Source organism: Rhinopithecus bieti, unplaced genomic scaffold (assembly GCF_001698545.2).
Source record: "Rhinopithecus bieti isolate Rb0 unplaced genomic scaffold, ASM169854v2 scaffold_61533, whole genome shotgun sequence".
Taxonomy (NCBI): Eukaryota; Metazoa; Chordata; class Mammalia; order Primates; family Cercopithecidae; genus Rhinopithecus; species Rhinopithecus bieti.
The window spans coordinates 720,554-737,198 of NW_016823925.1; the positions used below are offsets into that span (position 1 = coordinate 720,554).

The 16,645-nt window shown below is 46.2% G+C and overlaps 1 protein-coding gene across 12 annotated transcripts in view; it reads right to left on the reverse strand.

The window, feature by feature from the left end:
- ATG13 (autophagy related 13) overlaps positions 1-16,645 on the reverse strand; it is a 62,941-nt gene that overhangs the window by 3,762 nt on the left and 42,534 nt on the right. For 8 of the 12 annotated variants that reach the window (XR_001883321.1, XR_001883320.1, XM_017861986.1 and 5 more), the window contains 11 exons: positions 15,332-15,372; positions 14,413-14,509; positions 13,977-14,075; positions 12,094-12,187; positions 7,242-7,340; positions 6,382-6,492; positions 5,827-5,963; positions 2,853-2,967; positions 2,179-2,256; positions 1,843-1,959; positions 1,223-1,351 (listed from right to left, as the gene is read on the reverse strand). Coding sequence is in view for 10 of the 12 variants with exons in the window: in XM_017861986.1 (XP_017717475.1) it covers positions 1,223-1,351; positions 1,843-1,959; positions 2,179-2,256; positions 2,853-2,967; positions 5,827-5,963; positions 6,382-6,492; positions 7,242-7,340; positions 12,094-12,187; positions 13,977-14,075; positions 14,413-14,509; positions 15,332-15,372 (1,117 nt within the window). In the remaining 2 variants the exon portion in view is untranslated. The remainder of the gene's footprint in view (positions 1-1,222; positions 1,352-1,842; positions 1,960-2,178; positions 2,257-2,852; positions 2,968-5,826; positions 5,964-6,381; positions 6,493-7,241; positions 7,341-12,093; positions 12,188-13,976; positions 14,076-14,412; positions 14,510-15,331; positions 15,373-16,645) is intronic. The other 4 variants (XM_017861994.1, XM_017861995.1, XM_017861992.1 and 1 more) reach the window with 3 other exon arrangements.

The following is a 16,645-nucleotide window of genomic DNA, read 5'->3' on the forward strand; positions in this document are numbered from 1 at the left end:
CTGACCTCCCCAGCTCAAGCAATCCTCCTGCCTCCACCTCCCGGGGCAGCTGGGACTACAGATGTGTGCCACCACGCCCAGCTAATTTTTTGTACTTTTTGCAGAGACAGGGTTTCACCATGTTGCTCAGGCTGGTCTTAAACTCCTGAGTTCAAGTGAAGGCCTCAGTTGCTTCAGCCTCCCAAAGTGCTGAGATTACAGGCATAAGCCACTGTGCCTGGCCCCAAAAGCCTTGGTAATAATAATTATTACTGTATTTATTCATTTTTTTTGAGATGGAGTCTCACTCTGTCACCTGGGTTGGAGGGCAGTAGTGCAATCTTGGCTCACTGCAACCCCCACCCCCCGAGTTCAAGCGATTTTCCTGCCTCTACCTCCTGAGTGGCTGGGATTACAGGTGCCCGCCGCCATGCCTGGCTAATTTTTGTATTGTTAGTAGAGACGGGGTTTCACCATGTTGACCAGGCTGGTCTCAAACTCCTGACCTTGTGATCTGCCTGCCTTGGCCTCCCAAAGCGCTGGGATTACGGGCATGAGCCACCGCACCTGGCTATTACTGTATTGTTATTACTGGGCATGCTTTTCTCCTTAAAGCAAATCCAGGGCAGCTACCATAGGATCTTAGCATCTATTTAGGAGGTGTTCATTCCACCTCAAAGAGGGACATCTCCTGGCATGGGGCACCCAAAGTTTGTGGCTTGTGCAGGGCACTCTTCTGCCCCTCAGAGGCAGGAAGAGGAAATGCATGAAGCAGAGATGGGGTCATTATGGTCAGTATCAGGACATCTGGTCAATTGTGAGAACTGCTAGATGACGGAGTGAGCTCTCTGAGGAAAGGGCAAAAACACAGACACTCAGGACCTCACAATCTCCTCTGTCCAGTACCACTGGCATCTGCCTGGAAAGCTAAATAGGTAATGCAAGGGCTGTCAGAGCAACTTGGCCTAGTAGCATCTGCAAGGAGAAGACGTCAGGCACAGAACAACAGGAGCATGTAAGTAATGCTATGAATGTGCAGAGAAAGGAGGAACTAAGCTCAAGCAAATTCCAGATAATGACTGCTGGGCACAATGCAAATCTCAAGTGTGATCAAAAGATAATGGTCTAAGTATGTCTCTTTTCTACTACAGGGAAGACAGAAGGTGGTAGGCCTCCTAGGCCTGTGGCAAAGGAATGACCATCAAGTAAGGATGCACTGTGGTAGAGGAAGGCTTTTCCATACCAAGTCTTCAGCCATGGACTGTGCTCCAATATCTATGGAGAGGCTGCTCAGCTGGGGGGGGTTCTGAAACTCCCGATAGAAGGTCCCCAGGTCCATCGGAAGAATGTCATCTTTAGAAAAAGCTGGTTTCTTCAAAAACAAGACAGACTCAGTTTAGCTTGCCTTGAACCACAGAGGAGATAAGCTATGAACAAGTCTTTCCTTCTAGCAATTATCAAAGAAAAGGTTCTTCTGGGCTTATCTTAGGGAGAGAAATCTTTACACTTTTCTCTTCCAGACTGTTTACTTCTAATGCTGGTAATAATATTCCTCTTCACTAGTTATGTCCCCTTTCTTCAAACTCCTTGCCTAGGCACGAATAGGACCTAAGTGGATATCAGTGGAAAATCTCCATTTATAGTTGAATTTCATTATGAATTTTAACCAAAGGCGTGACACAAAATGCCTTGTTGTTTATTGGCCTCCAAAACGTCTCCCCAGACCAGGCTCCACCTGTCCATCCCTTCTGTCTATACCAGCACATCTGATCCCTATGAAGGAAATCTGGAACAAGTGCAGTAGTTGCTTCTAGGTCTAGTTCCCCGGGACAGCAAAGGTCAAGGAAAGTGATGGCGACTTACAAAGTCTATCATAACAAAGTCATCATGGGTATTGCCACTGCTGCCCCCGCTGGAGCCATCTGAGTGCAGGCTGCCCTGGAGAGGAGATTCAGTCTGTGGGGAATCTGGAGGATTCACCTGTTTCATAGCAAGACAGGGTTAGGGCTGATGCTGTGACCCAGATTCAAGTTACTGTAAACAATCTGAAAATTATGGGAAGAACTTAATGCTGGCTACTAATCCATAAGCCGAGGAGCCATGGTTTACAGTCTGTGGGGGATTAGTGTGACTCTGGCCCAGGAAGAACAATGACTACCGCACCATCTACTGGGAACTCGTAGTCAATGGTGGGCTCACCATCGGATCGGTATCCTCCAGTTCCAAATTCTTGGGAGCAAACATGGCAAAGGGTATATCCAAACTCGTCAGGGTCACCTGAAGAGACACAGGAGAAAAGCATTCATGCCTGCCCCTCCTGCAGTGTTCATGCTTCCTTCTAGGCTGCCACAAGCCTAGAGGTCCAGCAAGTTCGCCCACCTATGCTGACTATGTTGCCCCTCAGGCTCCTGCCTTGTTAGAGGCTCCCCAAGCTCCCTCACCTCCCTGTCTCCCATCACATACACCCACAGCATAAACAAGGGTTGGGGTCCTGAGGACCCTGGGAATTCAGCATTACAAGCCTGCCCCACAGTCATGCACTAACAATGTGCTTCACTGGCCCCGCTGAGGAGGAGCCTCCTAGTTCAATTCAAATAAGGCCGAGGCAATGACGCAGTGTTGTGTTTTTGTACTAAATGGTATCTAGGTCTAGTCTCCCTTTCTTGTAGGAGGCCTTTAAAAGGTCACAGAACAATAGTTCTTAAGTTATTCTGGAGAGGTGGCACAGGTTATTAATATTAATCCTCTTCACAGAAAAATTTACACACACATGCAGTTTTGAGATATTAATATCTCAGGTTAAGAAAACTGCCTGTGGGGCCTTACTCTAAGAACTCAGACATTCTCACAGGTGGCAGTGGCAGGAAAATCACCTGATTAATGGGTTTGTTGACAAAAGCCCCCACTTTTCGGACAAAGATGGTCTCCAAGACATCATGGGGGGAGGCCCGTCCCTCGCTGCTATTTGATACAGTTTCAGTATCCTCACTGGAGAAGAAAGGTTAAGTTAGTACTCATTCTCAAACCACAGCAGAACAACTTAGTTCTCTATAAATCCACCATCTGGTGGGGCTGTGGCTTAGGGTAGGAGTTGGCCCCCACTGGCCCATCAAGGGGAGATAGCATTACGTGGTCTGGCTGATGCCACTATTGCCCTGCCTTTTGAGTTGATTGCAGAGGGCTGCACTTCCTGGAACTACTAAAAGTTCTAGCTTTTCTTCTTTAGTTCCAAACTTGATTCCTTAGCTTGCCAGAGCTCTCTTCGCCCTTGACAAATTGCCTGGGCTAATGTTCTCTGGGCTCCCTGCCATGTTTCTTCCCCTCTCCTCGCCCCCAGTCATCCCTCCCTCAACTAAAGGTCTTTGAATGACACATTTACTTTGGCTGCTCCCACTCCCTCCTTCCCCAGCCCTTCAGACTGAAGCTGAGTCCGGCACAGGGGGCCCTAAGCAGCAGCAGTGGGGGCCCATGGCTGAGGCTGCCAAACCAGCAAGCAGCAAGGGTTAGGAAAAGTCCTCTGGCCAAAAACAGGGGTTCAAGGTGGGCAGAGGACTGTGCAGTCAAGTGGCCCCTGGGCTCCAGCCAACAGGGAGGACCTGTACTGTGCAAATTTTGAGCTCTTATGACCTCCATTTAAGAATTCTCACACAACAGGGGCCTTTGTCTTTACTCCTGGATATGTCCCAAGAGTCAAGGCTCAGAAAACTAGAGTATAAAATGCCTTTAATCATCTAACAGAGGGAGAAAAGGGAGAGGACGGAAGTTTGAGAAGACAGAAATGACACAAATTATTTTTCCTGATGGATGGCACACACACAAAAAAACTTCCTAAATGACTTCCTTCCCACTTTACCGTGGGAATGAAAAAAAAAAAAAAATCAGGAATTTCTATCATGAGAAAGTTCATTTAGAATGTGAGGGGGCAAAGTAATCTCATTATCTCTGGGGACTTCAAAATCAAGGGAGGGTAGGGCAGGTCAAAACAGCCCATGGCTCCCCAGGGAGAGTGAAAGCATCGCAGAAAGAACGGATGGGGCTCTGGAGTCAGAGAATCTGCTTGCCCTCGTGCCCTGTGAGCTAAGTGAGCTCAGGTCAATCACTTAACCCTTCTGAAGGTTTCTCGTCTTTAAAAAAAAGCAGGCAGGCCAGGTGCGGTGGCTCAAACCTGTAATCCCAGCACTTTGGGAGGCCGAGACGGGCGGATCACGAGGTCAGGAGATTGAGACCATCCTGGCTAACACGGTGAAACCCCGTCTCTACTTAAAAAAAAAAAAAAAAAACTAGCCAGGCGAAGTGGCGGGCACCTGTAGTCCCAGCTACTCAGGAGGCTGAGGCAGGAGAATGGCATAAACCCAGGAGGCGGAGCTTGCAGTGAGCTGAGATCCGGCCACTGCACTCCAGCCTGGGCCACAGAGCGAGACTCCATCTCAAAAAAAAAAAGAAAAAAAAACAGGCAAAAGTGGTAACTTTTGCAGGGTGGAAACGTAAGAACGTTCGCTTCGTATCTAATGTCTTCAGGATTTGAGTTCTACAGAACGTATTACTTCGGTAATCAGAAAATACAAAGCTTTACATTTTTTCACATGAGGAAAATAGTTGTTCCAAAGGCTCTCCACGAGGCTCTTATGCAGCAGAAAAAGGAGATCAATCCCAACTACAACACAGACATACTGTGGCCCAGACTTCAGGGCTATGGTCAACAACCTATTCTGGGCCTTGGGGAATACTAAGGACTGACTCCAAGGATATAAATCTTGGGGTAAGAGAAAAACATCTGACATCCCCTTTACTGGATAAGGGTGACAAGAACTGAGCTCCTGCTGTTTCCTATTAGTACTGAAGTTCCAGGTCAGCTTCCTGACATCCCAGCAGATGTATCAGATTCTTATCAGGGAACTTCAAGGAGTCCACACTTTGTTTTTCTCTTTCTTTTTAAAAAATATATTTTTGAGGCTGGGCGTGGTGGCTCATGCCTGTAATCCACGCACTTCGGGAAGTCAAGGCGGGAGGATCACTGGAAGCCAGGAGTTCGAGACCAGCCTAGGTAACACGACGAGACCCCATCTCTATTAAAAACACAAAAATTAGCAAGGTGTGGTGGCACGCATCTGTAATCCCAACTACTCAGGAGGCTGAGGCAGGAAAATCGCTTGACCCCAGGAGGTGGAGGGTGCAGTGAGCCATGATTGCACCACTGCACTTCAGCCTAGGCAACCGAGTGACTCTGTCTCAAAACAACAACAAAAAAAAGGAAAAATAGGCCGGGCGCGGTGGCTCACGCCTGTAATCCCAGCACTTTGGGAGGCCGAGACGGGCGGATCACAAGGTCAGGAGATCGAGACCATCCTGGCTAATACGGTGAAACCCCATCTCTACTAAAGAATACAAAAAACTAGCCGGGCGACGAGGCGGGCGCCTGTAGTCCCAGCTACTTGGGAGGCGGAGGCAGGAGAATGGCGTGAACCTGGGAGGCGGAGCTTGCAGTGAGCTGAGATCGGGCCACCGCACTCCAGCCTGGGCGACAGAGCCAGACTCCGTCTCACAAAAAAAAAAAAAAAAAAAAAAAAAGGAAAATAAATTTTTTTGAGAGACAGAGTCTCCCTATACTGGCCAGGTTAATCTCAAAATCCTGGCCTCAAGCAATCCTCCCACCTCGGCCTCCCCCAAAGTGCTGGGATTATAGGTATGAGCCACCACTCCCAGCCAGGAGCCCATGCTTTGGGCTCAAATGCCACGCCCCAGCCAGAGCTGAAAGTTACTTTTTACTGATACTAAATAAGCACGTGTGTCAGGGAGCCCAGGCCCCTGGCCAGTCTTACCAGAGACAGAGCCAACATGTGAACTCACCTACTGGAGGGTGTGGCAGCACAGTGGGTTCCGTCAGAAGGGGTGCAGGTTGCCAGTCTCTCCTGGTCAGCCTGGGCACCATGGACAGGCTGGTTGGAAGCAAGCGGTACCCCACCTTCCTTCCCAGGAACCATCAGCTTTGGGGGAAAATGGAAAGAGACAGTGAATCCTGGCATGCCAGGCAGGAGGGCAACCTCACATTATAGCACGACGGTATCTGCTTTTGACTTTTCCATCACCAACGCTGCCATCAAGTGGGCAGTAATCCCTGGATCTTTATCCTCTCTGAAACTCACTTAATGGAAGAAATGCACGGTAATGACTACAGAGAAAAAGGAAAGGGGGAAAAATCCTGGAAAAGCCTTCTTTCCTTTCTGAAGTCTAACAGGCACCTTCCTCTCAGAGAGTCACTTTAGGTCTCTGAAGTTACAAAAGAGCTTTGCTTCAGAATAGAGCACTTAGAACATATCCCTCTGCCTAGAGAGAGCCCTCAACTGCCTCCGGGGAGGGGAGGCAGCATTGGAAACCCATGGTCCTCCCCATCTTTAAAGATACCTGGTGAGGGTGTGTAGCATTTAAGCCAGCAGCAAACACTACTGGATAAGCCAGGTCAGCTGATCCAACGCCCAGGGCAGCAGGCTGATAGGAAAGGCGAGAGCTTGAGAGCTAAGCAAGAGAAAAACAAAGAGAAGAGGAAAGACAAGGAAAAAATAGGCAATTCCAGAGCGTGACAAACAAGAGGGCTCAGCAGAGAGATGAGGAACGGCTCCCGCCCACATGCCCACAGTGCAGGGTCCTGACGTGATAGGGTTAGGAACATGTCAGGCCATTATCAGAGGAGAAAACACAGACTTGTTTGTACTGGGACTGGGATTCCAAGCTGTGGAGCCTCCCAAAGGCCTCAAATAAGTTCCTTGCTCCCCATTTTCCCAGGGGCTGAGCAAACTGTTTCAGTGCTAAGCCCAGGAGATGTGTGGAGCACAAGCCTGGGCAGAGCTGGCAGCCAAAATCATCAGGTTCTCCAAAGTCATTTTATTCTCTCCTTTGTCCTGAGGCCCCTTTGAAACAGAAAGTCATCTTCTCTAATCACACCCTCCATCACCCCCGGGTATGGGAATATTGCTATTTATATTGAAAAAAGACAGAATACCAGTTGTGAGTTGTTTATTTAAAAATCTGATATAAATAACTCCATGTATTTTCACATCAATGGTAGGAGGAGGGGCAGATGAAAAAATTCACTATTTTGGGCTGCTGGGTCGTAGCTGTGTCCTATTAAAATCTATTACCAAGCCTCAAAATAATCCCAAAGAACACTCGGGACATTTAAATAACTACACCCTGTAATTTATTTACAATTTTTAAATAAAAGTATGCCATCTGATTATATACCCTTCTTCCCATTATGGACTCACTTGATGGGAAAAGGCCAGTCCTGCCATGGGGACCCTCAGGGTGTCCGTCACCACAGGAGTAGGGGTCTGAAAATGTGCCTTTGTGACAGTAAACACACACTGTGCACAGACACACACAGAGACAAGAGAAACAAAAGAAAAGAAAAGAAAAGAAAAGGGACTTGAGAAAGAAGTGAAGAAACTCTGGAAGGGGCAGTAGTAAGAGAGGCTGGGACTGACACTGGAGTCAGGAGTGAAGCAGGGCGAGGGCGTGGGGCTGTCTTTCCAAAGGGACAACTTGGAAGGTCCCTACAGTGATGTTTATTTCAGGGCATTCCATGTATGCCTGTCTCCCTGATGAGCAGCTAGAAAACAAAGCTGAGGTGAGCTGGCTACCACTTGGCAAAACAGAGAAACTTGAATCAACTATTGGTCTGTCTCTACTCAAAAAAGAGAGGAAGTCAGATAGCAGCTTCCAAAAGAAGGGCCTGACTGCAGATGCAAGGTGTGCTGAAGATGAATAAGGATGCGGGGCTTGTAATGTTCAACTGAAAGCTTTCTTCAGGAAACCCAGAATCTGCAGGACAGTTTCAAATAGCTGACATTTGCTGGCTGGAACTTTAAGAAGCTCAGATGCACGCTTTCCTACGTCATTCCAGGGAAGGCAAGTGGGTGTGCAGGGGTGTGTGTATGCAGTTCTTACAGTCCCTGGTGGCGTAGGTGAACCTGATGAAGTAAAATCCTGGGGCACGTCGAAAACTCTCATGATTTCAAAGCTACTTAGGGGCATAATGATTATGGTCATGATGATTATTTTGGGTCTTGCTGTTCCTTTTTTTTTTGAGACAGAGTCTCACTCTGTCGCCCAGGCTGGAGGGCAGTGGCGTGATCTCGGCTCACTGCAAGCTCCGCCTCCTGGGTTCATGCCATTCTCCTGCCTCAGCCTCCCAAGTAGCTGCGACTACAGGCGCCTGCCACCATGCCCGGCTAATTTTTTTTTGTATTTTTAGTAGAGATGGAGTTTCACCATGTTAGCCAGGGTGATCTTGATCTCCTGACCTCGTGATCCGCCCACCTCGGCCACCCAAAAGTGCTGGGATTACAGGCGTGAGCCACCGCACGCGGCCTGTTGTCCCATTTATAAACCTGACCAATTAGCTAATTAATGCTTAGAACTGGAGGCAGGACCTTAGGCCACACAGTAGGTTCACCTCTAGACTCAACTCTGTGCCCAAATGGCACAATGATCCTTATACTGCTGGCAAAACCAACAACATGTATTTACTGGACTCCAGCAAAAGCTCCAATAGAAATTGCTGAATTAAGTAATTATGTAAGTCACTAAGAAAAATACTTCAATATTAACAAGAATGAGAAGAAATGATAGCAAATGATTGTCTCTCTACCGCTGAGAGAAATTAGGTTCAAAATTGAGTATTTTTGTACCAAATTGTACCAGCCTTGATCAGAGGTCCCCAGGGAGTAACGACAGGGCTCACTTATGGAGTGCAGACTGTTGATAAGAATTTGGCGTGATCTAGTTTTATACTGCGATAAGACACAATAAGAGAGTTACCATAAAAAAGACAGCCTCTAGTCACATAGGCATACAAACTTTGATGCAAACATCAGGTGCAGAAACTACTAAACTTCCCTTTACTTTTAGGTTCAACTTTCCATTGTATCAGGGAAACAGACAAATTGATTTGGTTAAGGCCCAGTCTCACCATCCTTCATATCTCACAAGTTACAACTTTATTATTTATGAATCTATTACTTGTAAAACAGAACTGCTTACTGAAATTTAAATTTGACATATCTTTTAGAACAGCTGGGATGAGCTTATTAAAAAAAAGAAAAATATTCAACATATCTACAACTTAATTACCTAAAAACAAAAAAAACCCTGCTTCCATTAATGTGCACAAGAAAGAAAGTGCACATTTTTTTGTCAATGCTACTCTGTGTCAGTAAGCATACAAGAAGCTCCCCTGACCAGATCAATGCTGACATTCATGCCTACACATGTTCATGAGAGCAGGGGAATGACAATTCTCAAACCCCCAAACTAAACTGTTTTGGCAACTTTAGAACAAGAATCTTGTTCACCCTAAACAAACTAGGACAATAGAAACAATAGTGATCCATGGATTTTACATCAATCACAGACATTAACTCCTGCTTTTGAAACAGATTACAACTGAGTTTATTATTTTATTTTTTTTGAGACAGGATCTCACTCTGTCACCCAGGCTGGAGTGCAGTGGTACGATCTCAGCTCACTACAGTTTCAATCTCCCAGGCTCAGGCAATCCTCCCAGATCAACCTTCCAAGTAGGTGCAACTACAGGTTTGTACCATCACACCCATTAATTTTTGTATTTTTGGTAGAGACAGGGTTTCACCATGTTGCCCAGGCTGGTCTTGAACCCTTGGGCTCAGGCGATCCTCCCTCCTTGGCCTCCCAAAGTACTGGGACTACAGGCATGAGCCACTGAGCCCTGCAGAACTATGACTTTTTTTTTTTTTTTTTTCTGTTGCCCGGGCTGGAGTGCAGTAGAGAAATCTTGGCTCACTGCAATCTCTGCCTCCCAGGTTCAGGCAATTCTCCCGCCTCAGGCTTCCAAGTAGCTGGGATTACAGGCACCCACCGCTATGCCCAGCTAATTTTTTGTATTTTTAATAAAGACAGGGGTTTCACCATGTTGGCCAGGCTGGTCTTGAACTCCTGACCTAGTAATTTGCCTGCCTTGGCCTCCCAAAGTGCTGAGATTACAGGTGTGAGCCACTGTGCCCAGCAGAACTATGACTTTAATCCAATATTTCCTCCAACAACCAAGGATGGAAATTTTTTTTTTTTTTTTTTTTTTTTTTGCTACAGAGTCTCGCTCTGTTGCCCAGGCTGGAGTGCAGTGGCGTGATCTCGGCTCACTGCAAACTAAGCCTCCCAGGTTCAAGCCATTCTCCTGCCTCAGCCTCCCGAGTAGCTGGGACTACAGGCGCCCGCCACCTCGCCCGGCTAGTTTTTCATATTTTTTAGTAGAGACGGGGTTTCACCATGTTAGCCAGGATGGTTTCGATCTCCTGACCTCGTGATCCGCCCGTCTCGGCCTCCCAAAGTGCTGGGATTACAGGCTTGAGCCACCGCGACCGGCCAGAAAAAATTTTTTAATTTTTGGAATTACAAAGACAGTATTTAGGAGACTGAGGTGGGAGGATGGTTTGAGCCTGGGAGGTGGAGGCTGCAGCGAGCCAAGATTGCACCACTGCACTCCAGCCTTGGCGAAAGAGCCAGACCCTGTCTCAAAAAAATACAAAAAACGCAGAAGGGCTGGGCGTGGTGGCTCAAACCTATAATCCCAACACTTTGGGAGGCCAAAGCAGACAGATCACTTGAGTCCAGAAGTTCAAGACCAGCCTGGGCAACATGGCAAAACCCCATCTCTACAAAAAATTCAAAAAATTAGCAGGGCATGGTGGTATATGCCTATAGTCCCGGATATTCTGGAGGTTTAGGTGGGAGGATCACCTGACCCTGGGAGGTCTAGGGTGCAGTGACCCATGACTGCACCACTGCATTCCAGCCTAAGTAACAGAGTGAGACCCTGTTTCAAAAAAAAAAAAAAAGGGAAAAGAAAATTGAAAAAAAAAAAAACAAAAAACCAACAACAGTAAATAAAACACATGGACAGCTAATGAATTTGTCTGGTCCCCCAAATAAAAAGTTGAAACGGGAGAATCTGGGCTGATTTAAAGGCAAGTAGAACTGAGGTAGGTCTAGAAGAAACCACCTAATATGAAAGTCAAAGAGGAGAGCAATAATTAAGACAATGCAGGCAGAAGAGGAATCTGGAGGCAAGGAAGCTGGGGATGTGTGACTTCCGGTGGAAGGCAAGAAATGTGCCCCTGCAATCCAGCCAGCTGCAAAAATCACTGTTTAGCTAAAGCTGCCTTGGCACCACACACATTACACAAGACCACAGGGGTGCTTTCTCTGGGGAAACTGATAACAGTGTTTGGAGCCTGTGGTTTTTTTTTTTTTTTTTTTTTTTTTGAGACAGTCTCACTCTGCCGCCCAGGCTGGAGTGCAGTAGCGTGATCTTGGCTCACTGCAACCTCCGCCTCCCTGGTTCAAGCGATTCTCCTGCCTCAGCCTCCTGAGTAGCTGGGATTACAGGCGCACGTCACCACACCTGGCTAATTTTGGTATTTTTAGTAGAGACGAGGTTTCACCATGTTAGTCAGGCTGATCTCGAACTCCTGACCTCGTGATCCACCCACCTCAGCCTCCCAAAGTGCTGGGATTACAGGCGTGAGCTACCGTACCCGGCCTGGAGCCTGTTTTATGAAACTGGGTTTGCCACTGAAGACTGAAGTAGAAAAGTTAATGGTTAAAAATGTCTGGATAGAGAATACACACAAGCAGAAATCTGTGTCACCTATAAAGAAAAGCTGTATTACTGGTTTCTCCCTGGCATTTTACGCTAAATAATTTTTGGTTCTTTGGGGCCTCTTCCATTATTAGAAATGAAATTTACCACTCGATAGAGAAGTAGCTATGAAGTTAACAAGTGTAAGTCAGAGAAAATCTCTGGTGTCAGAATGCATTTGGAATTCTGTGACTGATGTTCTAGGGAATTTTAAGATGTCACCAGGAAGGTAAGGGCTAAATGTAATCCTGAAGGTTATGAATAATTACAGACTAGAAATACTATCTTCTGGACAAGAAGGCTCTCCCTTACCCCTCAAAGTAATCCCCTTGAAATAATCACCACCACTAACAAAACGGATTGTAGCTGAATTTGGACACCATTTCATAAAGCCCATATATATACCAAATAACAACCATCACCCAGAACCTGCTTCCCCCTACCTGGGATGGTGGGGAGGTGGAAAAAGAGGTGGTACACACTTCCTGAGAGTCTTCCACAGATGGGTATATTACTCCAGTGTCCTCACCAGCAGTTCTAAAGTGGAAAGAAAGAAATAATGAATTTTACGGTGGTGGCAGTCTTTCAGAAAGGCTACAAAAGCTGATTAGATAGGGATGGGACCTGTGCTAAGAACTATTTCACACAGTTCGTACTGGCAAGAAAGGCGTGTGGAGTCCTCGATAATTTCAAACATTCCAGAGAGTGGCATTCAGAGGTTTGACAATGTTTTGTTCTTGTTTTTCATTTTTGAGACGGGGTCTTACTCTGTCACCCAGGCTAGCGTGCTGTGGCATGGCTCACTGCAGCCTTCCCAGGCTCAAGCAATCCTCCTGCTTCAGCCTCCTGAGTAGCTGGTACTACAGGAACGTACCACCACACTCAGCTAACTTAATTTTTTATACAGGGGTCTCCCTCTGTTGCCCAGGCTGGTCTAGAACTCCTAAGCTCAAGCAATCCTCCTGCCTCAGCTTCCCGAAGTGCTGGGATTACAGGTGTGAGCCACTGCGTGCAGCCTGTTTTGTGTTTTAAACCCAAACATCTTACCTGACCTATTATTTGAGGGAGCATTTTCTTTCTTTTCTTTTTTTTTAATTGGTAGACTCACTCACACCTGTAATCCCAGCACTTTGGGAGGCCGAGGCAGGCAGATTATCCGAGGTCGGGAGCTTGAGACGAGCCTGATCAACATGGAGAAACCCCATCTCTGCTAAAAATACAAAAATTAGTCAGGCATGGTGGCGCATGCCTGTAACCTCAGCTACTCGGGAGGCTGAGGCAGGAGAAACATTTGAACCTGGGAGGCAAAGGTTGCGGTGAGCCAAGATCACACCACGGCACTCTAGCCTGGGCAACAAGAGTCAAAATTCATCTCAACAAAAAAATAGTAATAATAAAAGTTGGTAGAGACGGTGTTTCGCCACATTGCCCAGGCTGATCTTGAACTCCTGGGCTTGAGCAATCCACACATCTCAGCTTCCCAAAGTGCCGGGATTGTAGGCGTTAGACACCATGCCTGGTCTGAGAGAGCATTTTCTTAAGCCAGACTAGTAGTGGAGCTCACATCTGGGTTTTCAAAGGATTATCAGTAGTAGAGACTCCATGAAACAAGTATCTAAACCCTAAAGACAAGCTTATTCAACTTCACAAGTCTATCACATAAAGGTACTATCCTTCCTGATATACATCTATTCTAACCCCTGTTTTCTGAGTTCTAGACCTGGAGGCATTTTATTCTGATATAAAATTAATATGCCAGATGGAAACCTGAAAACCAATTAATCTGCCAAGGATATTCCACAAATCATTGCCACTCTTCTAAGGCTCTAAGTAACTTGTAACTGAGAAAAGTCTTTTTTTTTTTTTTTTTTTTTTTTTTGAGATGGAGTCTTACTCTGTAGCCCACACTGGAGTGCAGTGGTGCAATCTTGGCTCACTGCAACCTCTGCCCCCCCAGGTTCAAGCAATTCTCCTGCCTCAGCCTCCTGAGTAGCTGGGATTATAGGCACACGCTGGCATGCCCAGCTAATTTTTGTATTTTTAGTACAGATGGGGTTTCACCAAGAAAAGTCTTATCACTAACATCAAGATGCAAAATATCCCAAGAATTTTCTGAGACAGTCTGTATACACTAAGTCTTGGTGTACCTAAGAGGGAGCAGAAAGAAGGGAAACTAGCCCATTTGATTTCTCTCCATGTGGGGTCTCCATCAGTGACCCCCTGCCCATTGGAGAGTGAGTGCTGAGAAAGGTGTTCTATGCACCTGTGCAGGATGGATGCTTCTGCCCAGCTGCAGTTTGGGAGAGCACCTTTTCACATTCCTCACCTGTAATTGCAGGGGTGCATGGGAGAGGAGCTGGGATAGGGACGGTCCACAAAGTGATCAATAATAATCCCCATGATAGGTGGGGTCCTCTCAAATTGCCTGTAATACAATAAGCAGATTCCAGTATTTGTTAGAATGCTTTTCCAGCCCCCACAAAGTCCTCAGAGGGCCCCTCACATTGTATCTGTTGGCAGGCACTACCACAGCTTTAACTATCACAATCCCTAAATATAAACCACCAATCCTACGTTCTGGACAAACTGGCTCTGGGACACTCAAATTCTCCAATCTGGCAACTGTGCTCTCTCTTTCTTGATTTTATTCTTTTGAAGGCACTGCTTTCAGCAAAACTGCATTGTAGGTTTAGTCTTAAAGTTTAGGAGAAAAAAAAACTATCTTTGGAAGAGTTCTTTTGGATTCCAGGGCTCTTCCTCACCTGGTAGACATGAATGCCAAGTTAATTCTGTAAGCACAAGAAAGAGTGATGGTGCCCACAGGGGTGCCCACTGTCCCAACACGAACTGTCTGGAAGCCTAGGAGAAAAGATACATTATTAGCTTTTTTTGCAGAGAATACTGACACTGCCCCTAGACCGTCTTTCCCTGAATTATTTGGCCCATTGTGTAATCTCTGGCATTATCCACTTAGCACGTTAAGTGCAGCAGCCTTAATTTCGTGTGTGTGTGTGTGTGTGTGTGTGTGTGTGTGTGTGTGTGTGTATACATAGGTTCCTTCCCTCTCAATGTATTCTATATCGAGCCAATATTGGCAGGGGAAATAGCACTCTATTTATAGATAAAGCTACCTTCAAAGAGATAAAATAACTGTTAAGTCTTAAGGCCTGAGAAAGTTCTACTAACCAGCCCTGCAAAGGATACATCACATGCTAAAAAAGACAGTGAAGGAGCACTAGAATGTCACACAAACACCTCAATATAAGAAGCAACTGCCTTCCACCCAAGCTGCCACTCCACAGCTAAGTAAAGAGCCAGGGCTCTGCAAGTGACACTTTCAACAAAGCTTTCCTGATTTTCTTGGTTTCATTTCCAATTTTTCAAAATTCTTGGTGTTCACCAGAAACATTTAACACCCTCATTGTAGAAAATTAGGAAAATATACAGTTTTATAAAGAGTAAGAAAGAAAACTGAGTTCCTGGAACTTTGGGAAAAATTATTTGGTTACCCCTGGCAGATCGGGGTAACCTGGACCACCTACCTGCATTCTCATCTTTTCTTTACTTGTATTATGCATATTAAGATGACAATCTACATATTATAACAAGCAGAAACAAAGCTCATCTCTGAAGTCAGGCGAGCTCTGAACACTAAGAATGTTTTTCAACCTTGATACATACCTTCTCCTAAGCCATTCAGCTGAACTTCCCCAAAATATATTCTGTATGCAAGAAAAAATAAGAAATGTTACATGATTCTTTACTCCTAGGGGCCCCTATAGCCAAAACACCTAGAAACAAAATAAACAAAACAAAGCCTTCCTTACTCATCTGCTCAAATAACTCTCCTGATGGAGCATTAATAATTTCTACTACTTCAATTAAACTACAGGTATGGAGATGCATACAGAGTGGGTTGGTTAAAAAACAAGGAAAATAAGGCCAGGCACAGTGGCTCATGCTTGTGATCTCAGCACTTTGGGAGGATCACTTGAGGCCAGGAGTTCAAGACCCGTCTGGGCAACATAGCAAGACCCTGCATCTACAAAAAATGATTTTGCTGGGTGTGGTGGTGCATGCCTGTAGTCCCAGATACCCGGGAGGCTGAGGTGGGAGGATCACTTCAGCCCAGGAAGTCGACGCTGCAGTGAGCCAAGATTGCACCACTGCATTCCAGCCTGGGCAAAAGGAGTGAGACCTTGTCTCAAAAAAAGAAATGAGGAAAATAATAATTAAGTGGAAATTGCTATTTAAGTTTCTTCTCTCTGCTACTAAAACATACTTTAAAATTACACCTACTGAGAAATAAAGAATATATTTTAAAAAGTGGCCAACAGGTCAAGGATTGCTACTAGAAGGCTTTTTTTTTGAGACGGAGTCTTGCTCTGTCACCCAGGCTGGAGTGCAGTGGCATGATCTCAGCTCACTGCAACCTCCAGCCTCCTGGGTTCAAGCGATTCTCCTGCCTCAGCCTCCCAAGTAGCTGGGATTATAGACGTATGCCACCACGCCCGGCTACTGTTCTTTGTCTTTTTTTTTCTTTTTTTTTTGAGAAGGAGTCTTGCTCCATCATCCAGGCTGGAGTGCAGTGGCGCGATCTCAGCTCACTGCAAGCTCCGCCTCCTGGGTTCATGCCATTCTCCTGCCTCAGTCTCCAGAGTAGCTGCGACTACAGGCACCTGTTGCCACGCCCGGCTAATTTTTTGTATTTTAAGTAGAGACGGGGTTTCACAGTGTTAGCTACGATGGTCTCGATCTCCTGACCTCGTGATCTGCCCGTCTCGGCCTCCCAAAATGCTGGGATTACAGGTGTGAGCCATCATGCCTGGCCCTGTTTTTTTTTTTTTTGAGACAGTGTCTCGCTCTGTCTCCCAGGCTGGAGTGCAATGGCACCATCTTGGCTCACTGCAACCTCCACCTCCCGGGTTCAAGCGATTCTTGTGCCTCAGCCTCCCAAGTGGCTGGCACTACAGGTGTGCGCTACCATGCCTGGCT